This window comes from Cupressus sempervirens, chromosome 6, assembly GCF_028749045.1.
Source record: "Cupressus sempervirens isolate cs-2001-9-10 chromosome 6, ASM2874904v1, whole genome shotgun sequence".
Taxonomy (NCBI): domain Eukaryota; kingdom Viridiplantae; phylum Streptophyta; class Pinopsida; order Cupressales; family Cupressaceae; genus Cupressus; species Cupressus sempervirens.
The window spans coordinates 611,909,426-611,918,913 of record NC_143123.1 but is presented as its reverse complement, the minus strand read 5'-3'; the positions used below and the strand labels follow the sequence as shown (position 1 = coordinate 611,918,913).

Sequence of the window (9,488 nt, the reverse complement as noted above, 5' to 3'; positions counted from 1 at the left end):
GCTCACAGAATCCTATCATTCTTTTGAATTCTTGTGAATTTGGTAGGTAAATTGTCATTTAGGACAGGAACTTTTGTAGCTCAAGATATCAGCCATTTGGTTTTCGTCTAAGAATGGTCAAACTAATATAGGGCTAAATTATACTTCCTGCGGGAAGTAGTTGACTGCGTTGTAATCGAAGCATATATGTCTTTCCCCTGTGGGATTTAAACTCGTGAACTCTCTTTCAAGGGGCACAAGTTCTCTCTATACAACTGCTTGCGACTTGTTCATAGAAGTTGAGGAGGCTGTTGGCTGAATTTGGCAAATGCCCTTGTGACCAAGTTTACCATATGGAGGATTAATTGGGCAAAGATCGGCTAGAACAAAAAAAATGCTCACCCCACTGCATATTTACCACTGCTTGTTCTGTTAATTCCAACAGACAATTGGACAGAACAACTTTAAAATTTGAGTAAAATAACAAATGTTGGATTATTTTAACGAGTGCTGGATAAGAAAGGCTCTGTCCCCAACTACAGGCTACAAACCAGTCAAAAATGGCCCTTCTTTTCTTTAGCATGTATACAATGAATGTAAGGCCACTCCATGCTAAAGCTGTCTTTGCTCCCACTCTACTATGCCCATGATTGACAGATTTAAGAGCATTTTGGTTGAAAACTACATAATTGAAAATAGGATCGTACTCTTGCTCGGAGATAAACCATTTTCATGCACATAAAATTATCATTTAGAGACACCCTTCATAATGCAAATTGCTTATAACCTCCATTAATCTATTATTGATACGTCAATGATCCCACGTCAATTGGAGATTTCATGTTCCATCATGTCTGCTTAATTTACTGAAAAAAACAAATAGATGCACTTGCTCTGAGGGGACAGGTTTGAGATTTACATCTTGATGCAAATGAAAATTCACAATCTATTTCAGAAGCTGATTCTTAGCACACGGGTTGTAGAAACATATTGTCTGTAAATTTATAAAAGCATAAAGTACATGTTGAACACGTTAAAGAAAATGGGTTGCCAAGCAATATATGGCACTGGTGTGCCAAAGTTGCAGGTTATATAGTCATTGCATAGCATAATGAACAAAAATTTAACAAACACAACAATTTTATTCACCGAGTCATTGTAATTATAAGCTTGAAAAACGGAAAACCTTCCTGTTGTACACTGCAGCCAATGTGCATGTAACATCCTGTGATGCCTAGAAAGTCCAAAATTTATGCAACTCTCTAACAAAGGGATAAGAAAGCGTCATTGAAGCCACGCGACGGGTAATAAGCTATTGTTTTGCAACTTAATAAAAAATCCGATACTGCAATATACAAAATGTTGCTTAACTTCTCACAAAGAAATACATAACCAGACTAGATATCAGCATAGTTAATTTGACGGTTTTCTCATGTAAAAATGGAAAAACTCAAGTCCCCCCCAAAATACTAATTTTGCTGGCTCAACACATATTTGAATTCAAATAGGACATTCAGCTTCTTTTCCCCTGAATCCTTTAAAGCATTCTGGCAGTTATTTGTCCTATTTCCAGCTTCTTATCGGTATATATCTCTGTAATACTACTGAAAAAGAATAAAATAATATTTTTGATGAATATGCTGATTGTCAAAACTTTCCAGTTTATCAAATAAGAAATGTGTATTATACAAACTAATTAAGAAAAATATATCTTGATTACCTCATTGTTTATTAAGATCATAAAATTATTCTCTACATATGTCATGAAAAAAATTTGCTGACTGAAAAATATTTTTCCTCAAAAAATAATTATTAAGAATACCATCTGGGTATAAACTTTATTGTACCAATATTCTCTCAGAGGCTTACTCAGTAACTAATATAGGAACTAATAAAAGTTGAAAAGTGCCATTTATCTTATTTTTCAGTTCAGCTCTGTTCCATAGAAAAATCTACTGTAACACTGGCTTTGGCTCAAAGCCAGGTCTTCACAGGCAAATTGATGGCTTTTAACCAAAGCCAGATCTTCACAGGGAAATTGATCTAGAGAATTCAGTAAAAATCTATTAAGCAATGTCAAATGCGTATGTGTCTACAACAGGAAAAACTGAGCCCATCTGCTCATGCTTTGGGTTTAACAACAATCAAGAAAAGAAGAGCATGCCAAGGACCACACGGATGTTGAGTAAACTGTAAAAGATATATGAGAATATATTTCAACAGTTGTAATCGTCTCTACAAACGTACCTCCAACAAAATTGTCAAGATTGACCACCCTGTTTTACTTATAAGTAAATTTGCCAAACATATTCAAATATAGATGACACTGAAACTCCTTCATTGAATTAAAACCTGCTTTCAATTGATAGTGCAATGGTCTGCTAGGATTATTCAACTCCAAAAAGATTTGACCCTAGGCAAACAATCAGAATTTCAGTACAAAGCAATCTACACAAGAATAATATGGTGCAGGAAAAGTGCCCCAAGCAACTAGGTGAAAAGTCTGTAGACAACAATGTTATATTCAATGACTGGAATTAGTGCACCTGACCACATCAGCCATTTGATTTGTGCAATCTATATGTCAGAGAGTTAAAAGAACATAGTCCAACTTAGCAATCAGTCAAATAAGCATGTGAAGCCTGGTTCTTTCATGGGCACTGTGCACATTCAGCTCAGCACAAGACTGGTCTATTTCCATAGAATTGCTGGATAAATAGACTGCAGCACACAAAATTCAGGATGTAAAATGACCAGAGAATAGAATCCAAACTTAAGTGTGGAATGTACGAAACCAATGGACATTTGCTTCAATGGCGAAATTATGTGTAAAGAAACAGTAAAGTCTAAATCCACCATATTCTCAGCAAAGCAACATGAAGACAGAACAGGCAATTTAATCAAAGAATTGACCCCCACAAACACCATACGACCCACAATGTGGAACAAACAATTCATCACTCTAACCTTTTTGATGCCATTGTCTTCCAAGAGTCCAAATGCAATTAATCGCAATCAAATTTCCCAATTCTCTTATATCACTCCAGTTAACGTGCTCATAATTTCATGCAGGATGTCCCCAAGCAAAGGACTTCTGGAAATCTGTAATCATTATAATGTACAAAGCTCAAGGAGATGAAACCAAGATTGTTGTATGAGGTTCTAAACTGGAGATTGAATGCCGCCACCACAAAATTTCCATTTTCCATCACTGTCTTTTTTCAAAACATACCTTATATGATATGTGCTGCATTGGTCCAAGTTAAACACAAAAAAGAACATAAATTAGAAATCCCTGCAGAGGTAAAATTCAGAACACGCATAATTTTTTTTTCTCATCAAACTCTTATAATGCTATCAACAAACCTATAGTAATTAGGATTCTTAAGCTGGGACTCATCAACAAGTTCAGCTGCTTCTTCCAAAACTGCTTCTACTTCAGCCATCTCCCAACCCATACCATCAGATGAGATTTCAGCATGCACAATAGAAAGATGCAGGAGTACAAATCTCCAAAAGCATGACCTTGATTTTGCTGATTCTGCCAGAGCTTGCCACTGCGGCAACATGGTCCAAGCAACAGCAACATAAGAGGCACAAACAATAAAGAAAAGAATCAGTCAAACCAAAATGCAGAAGTGAATTGTGGCAGTTCCAAGATTTTTCACCTGTGTCAGCATTGGCTCTGCAAGAATTTCTGATAGACGATGGATCTCATGGTTGGGTCCCAGGGCCTCAGCTTTCATACTTTGCCAATGCCTTACCAAACTCTCCGCTTCCCTGAACACCATTTGCTTTCTGTAATATGCATTGTGCCTTGACTTTCCAATTAAAAGTGAGAGATCAGTAACAGGCCATGTATTTTGATCAGCTTGATTTGCACACTTCTTTGTAAATGGGGACAGAGACTTTGTGATTGCCATAGCTAACCTGCTTCCAATGTTTCCTCTTTGGAACTGACCAGTGCTAGTTGAATGACTTGATGACTGACCTGCAGATGGCTTCTTTGCACAATCTGGTTGTGAAGTAAAGCTGTTATACGAAAATGGCATTGGTCTGTACTGCAGATGCAACCTAAGGCATATAAATGCACAGCCTCCAACAAAGGCAAGCAAAAACAATTTTCCTGCTGTTTTACCCTTCACTAACCAGCTTCTAGATAGTCTCTTTCGTGAGACCCCAACATTTTGATTCCATATGATGGATGAAGCATTTTTAGACTTGTTGAATATTGAATGACTTTGGCTACTGTGAGGTGATGGGTTGCCTCCGGCATCAGGAATTTCAGCTGGAGAAGAGCAAGTTAAAGCTTGGACAGAGGAGCTTAAAATCTGCGACTGTGATGAAGTATAGAATGGGAACCTCTGTCCTACTTGAGGTATTGAACGATCAACTTCTTTCCTTTTCCAGTCATTTATAGGCATTTTCAACTTGTTACCAAAGTAGGTTACCTGCAGGAGAATTCAAACATTTGAAATGAATGAAAAAACCAGAAATACCTGTCAGCAACCTTTCAGAAATCCCAGTTCTCCTGGAGCCACTCTATACAACTCACCAAAGAAGGTGTACAATCCCGTGTATCTACAAAGGCCACAAGCACAGCATCCTTCAGCCATTTTTCCTGATCAATTTCAGCACGTCTTCTGGCATAAGACAGAGTTCCAGCTTTAAGCAAGACAAGCTCCACCATACATCTCTACAGCACCATCCACTAGCAATCCAACAGAAACTGAAAATATACAAGGAAAAATAAATTGGAGACAGAGATGAAAGATACCAAGGATTCATACAAATCTGCACCTCTACCATCTGATTTTTGTAAACCTGTCTCAGCCCAGGGTTGTTTTCGTGCGCTCCCATTTACGCCAAACTTCTCAAAATTCTCTGTAAGTGCAACTTTCTCCTGAATCATGATGATCAAGTTAGTGAAACCTGCGCATTTGGTAAAAGATCTTGGGGTGCTAAGAGAAGTTACCTCTCCTAGAAGTATTTTACACATGGCACCCTCCAAACTCAAATTTACAGCTTCAGTCCTTTCTAGGCTCTCTATGATATTAAAGGCCTTTTCAATCTGCACATGGCAATTGGATATTCAGTGAAAGCACCTGGAAATTTAAGGATAAAATTTCCATCAAAGCATCTCAAATAATCAAAAACAAAATGCATACCAGTTCAGGTTTTTTGCGTGAGAAGCCCACAGCAATGTGAGCTAACAATGCCTTGTAGAAACAATCAAAATCTATAACATTACGTTGTTGTCGAGCTTCAGAAGAACTATAATTCTTTCGAATAATAGCAAGCTTGTCCCAGAGAAGCAAACCAACAATTTCAGCTGCCAGCAATTTATTCATTGTTTGACTAAGGAAAGCTTTCCAATCAGTAACCGCACATGACATTTCAGCTTCGAGGCCTTGTCTAAGTAGTTCCTGCAATGCTGACAATGCCCCCTCTCTTCTTTCTGCATTCTCAGGTGTTCGAGGCATACTTAGATGTTCTAGTACACATGTGGGAGCAAGCTCCTCCAGAGATGCTTCAATCTATATGGCAAAGGAAGCCAAACAAGAATTAAGACAATCTCTAAAATGTAGTGACAAGAAGAATGCTAGATTTTCAAGTTGAAGAAAGGGCAAAAGACTGTACCTCTGCTAGTAGAGTTAGTTTTGCCAAAGATTTCTTACTCCTTAGCAGCAATTGCGCCCGAGCAAGAGCATCAAAGCCCTTTGAAACCCTGCCACTTTCAAAGCCTCTCCTGGCTATGGAACACTATAAAAAAATATGGAAAAACATACCTGTCATGGCCTTAACAAACTAAAAAAGAACAAAATAAAATGAAATCTGAAATAAAGAGAGAATCCTGAGATCTCATACCTCTGATAATGCCATGGAAAGTAAAATATCATGAATGTAAGGCTTGGAGTTGGTTTGTTGCATGGTGGCTCGGCCTACCTCCAGTACCATTTTGTCCTCCCCTACCTGTGCACAGCCTCCACTGGTCATATTACTATCCCGATTTCACCTCCAAAAAAAGAAATCTAATTTGATCACAACACAAACACTCTGGGATGCAATAAAAGTAAAAAAAATTAAATTCTTACTTCTTGCAGGAGAGACAAAGCAGCGGGCAGCCATGGCCAAGGAAGGCTTAGAGAAGATTTTGGGGGCACATGTTCCCTCACATTCCCTGCAAACTCCGGCTCAAAAAGAAGCTTATCTCGTACATCCATCAACAATTCCTGCAAGCCCTCAAAAACCAACCTCTAAATTATTTCATTATTCCTCTTCTATTTCCACAAATTCAACCAGAACAGTCTCATCTTCAGCACCTACACATCCACATATGACATTCAACCACCATCGTTCATTTCCTATACCCACAACCACATACATGCATTCATAAAGCAAAGGGACTACTGTTCATCTTCTAAGCTTACAGGTACACATTCAACTCTACCATCAGTATATTTGAATCCCACAAACACTCAGAATCAGCCAGACTATTTTTGGCCTTCTCTTATCACACATAAGCAGTATCGATCATACCATTATTTATCTTCTATGTTCCCACACGGGCAAACTTAACTATACCATTGTTTATTTCTACATCCACACACATGCACATTCAACCAGGCCATTGTTTATACTTCATCCTCTATGTTCATCTACAACCAAATTCAACTAGAGCAATATTTTTTCATTTGGTCAGAAGTAAGCCCGCAAGATTTCTGGTCTCCTAAACTCCACCCAGGATTTCCCTTAGCCTTCTTGCTTCCAAAGTCATATACACATGGAGGCGTAGCGTCCAGCCAAATTGGTAACTTTGTGGGATGATAATGGCTAAGAAAACTGCACCATGGATCAATTGCCCTGTTCGCAACTAGAGAATTCTTTATCCTCCATGACACCCCCCACACATTCCTCGCTCTCCCCCTCCCCACAAACACACATTCAGCTATACCAGTGTTCAAATTCGGTTTCAACAGGCATGTTCAAACATCATAATACTTCTACCCTATGCTCACACCTACATATGCATATGACCAATGTTTTATCTTCTTTAGCTATATGCCCACGCATGCACACATTCAAATGCACCACTCGTTATTGTCTATTTGCCCCCAACACACATTCAACCGATATCTTATATGCGCATTTACACACATTGAACTACACTCGTCTTTATTTTATATACCCTCACGCACAGACACAAACGATTTAGGTTACAGGCAAATAACTTGAGTTTCTCAGTACAATAGTACCTGGCGATATGTCATGACAGAGGAACTGTATCCTTCGTCAATCTCTGCACTCTTCAACTCCATGGCCGCTTTCACCACTTGATCTTTGGAACACCTCTCCGGCAATCCTAAAATCTGCTATCACCCCTTAAGAAAAGTAAATAATAGGACGTCGGCTCCACAATGAAATGACTGCAATAGAGAACTAATCGGGTGCCGAATTCGTTGTTAGAACTACAAAAAATATTCCATTATAAAATACGCGAACTCTAAAACCAATTGGGTTACAATATTCATCCTTAGATGCACAAAAGCATTTTCATAAAATAAAATGGGCAGACCCAATAATGAATTAGGTCACCATATTCAACCATTAGAAACACATATAAATCATTTCCACGCACCTGGTAACAGGTGACACGAATCTCAACGTTGCCATGGAGATGCTGCTGTACATTCTCCACAACGGGGAAATCCGCTACCCTGAGTTTATTGACAGGCCAAGCAAGAGATCCAGAACCTCTTCTTCTTGGCTGCCATCTGCTCATCAAGGAAGATGATGAAAAAAACTTGGCATGAGAACAACAGGGCAACAAGGCCAGAGACCTAGAATCCCTTTGCTTGGTCGGGAAAATGTATTCCAAAGTCAAGTTTGAGAAAACCATGGCATTAACCGTGCTCATGCTTTATATACAATACAAGAAGAAGATTCATTCATTAGCATTAGCAATGGCTGTTAAATCAGGACAAGGGTCTTCTTCTACAAATCACAATGTATTGATTTTTGGATTATAAAATAGGAGAAACAAGAACAGCAGGTCGTGTGCAGACAACCAAACTTGAGTACTAGTTGTGTGGTAGTTTTTATTAAAATCCATCAACATCTTTATCGATCATCGTGAGCACCTCGCTTGCTTGAGGTTTTTCCAATGCAGTATATAATATTAGTGCTAATGCAGATCAGAAGAGCCTGTTCGAAAAAGACTAAAAGTCAATTTGGAGTGCAAACCCCCCATTAAAATTGGACCATGTGAGTTTAGCTGTAGTTACAAGGCAGCAAAATATTGTAAGCAATGGGCCGTCCAAAACTGCTCTAACCAACTTCTTCTACACACTGCTTTACAACCCAACTAATCAGTGTTTTTTCCCAAGAAGATACTATTGTTAATACTCATACAGATGGGTATAACTAGAACTGCAACAAGGGAAGAATACATTCTTTCCATTTTGGCTTGCCGAGAGGAGATTCAATAGCAATACTGGGAAAAACCATCTCAGAGAGGTTCGATATTTTAGAGCACATGGTTAGGGCTCCGTACATGGAAGGGTATTTGATATTTGGAAGGCTATTGATTGTTTATCCACATAAATCCAAATGAAACTAGAAAAATATCTCTATGTTCGAACATTAGACTAATATATATATTCACTTCTTAAAAGAAGAATAGAGAGTTAAGTATGATTCAAAGATGTTCTTTAATAACTTTTTTTCTGATGTATTAAACAATTTGATTATTTTTTTATTAGTTGTAGGCATTTGTGTTTTTCTTATAAGATTGTGTGAATTTTTGACATCAACTTTTCAGATCATATTCTATGATCCATTAAAGTTATTAGTTATGAAATAAGATTTTTATATCTTTTGTCCAATACAATAGATGATCTTGATTATTTCTAATGGTGAATTCTTTTTACTCTTTCTTCAATGTGCAATGGACATATCCACTACCTTCCAAGTCTAGTTTTTAGTTACAAAGTGAACTCTTTTGTAACTATTTGTGCAATGTGTAATTGGTGTTACGACTACCTCTAACGTCCTTTTTTAATTACAATGTGAATTCTTTTATAACTTTTTATTCAGCATGTAATGGACTATGTGAACTACCTCCAAAGTCTAGGCCTTGGCTACAAAGCAAATATCTTGATAAAAATATTACAATGCTATTATTATATATTGATAAATAGTATGTTCTTATGATAAGTTAGGCTAACAACTTGATTTTTTGTTCATTATTTTACTTAGTTATGTTGCACTTTTTTCTATATATTTGTCTTTTAACTTGAGACCAGCACTTTATTTTTACAAATTATTCATAAGTCGTGAGAGGTTAAGCAAAACCAATCATGAGGAGCATGGTAACAATTTTTTGAATCCCGAAATCTGAACTTCAAATTCTAACTATTATGTTTTCTTACATTGATTATTATTAATTGTCTTGTACACATTCCATGTGGTATTTTGTTATGTCATGGTATCTAAAGATCTTTAATGTG

The 9,488-nt window shown here is 37.4% G+C and overlaps 1 protein-coding gene across 2 annotated transcripts; it reads right to left on the bottom strand.

Annotated features, from left to right (window-relative positions):
* Nucleotides 1-2,160: 2,160 nt before the first annotated feature.
* PARC6 (plastid division protein) lies at nt 2,161-8,550 on the bottom strand. Of its 2 annotated transcripts, XR_016353147.1 has the most exons (13): nt 7,619-8,550; nt 7,236-7,349; nt 6,075-6,212; nt 5,848-5,952; nt 5,620-5,742; nt 5,148-5,516; nt 4,955-5,050; nt 4,757-4,882; nt 4,535-4,600; nt 3,648-4,430; nt 3,346-3,536; nt 2,947-3,226; nt 2,161-2,700 (listed from the first exon to the last, which is right to left on the bottom strand). XR_016353147.1 is itself a non-coding variant. In XM_089789087.1 (12 exons), exons 1-12 carry the CDS (start codon nt 7,895-7,897, stop codon nt 3,142-3,144), a joined length of 2,475 nt encoding a protein of 824 aa, XP_089645213.1. In that variant the 5' UTR covers nt 7,898-8,550; the 3' UTR covers nt 2,320-3,141. The 2 variants fall into 2 exon arrangements, 1 of the variants encoding a protein (XP_089645213.1); XM_089789087.1 differs by having other exon boundaries at nt 2,320-3,226.
* Between the last annotated feature and the right edge of the window lie 938 nt (nt 8,551-9,488).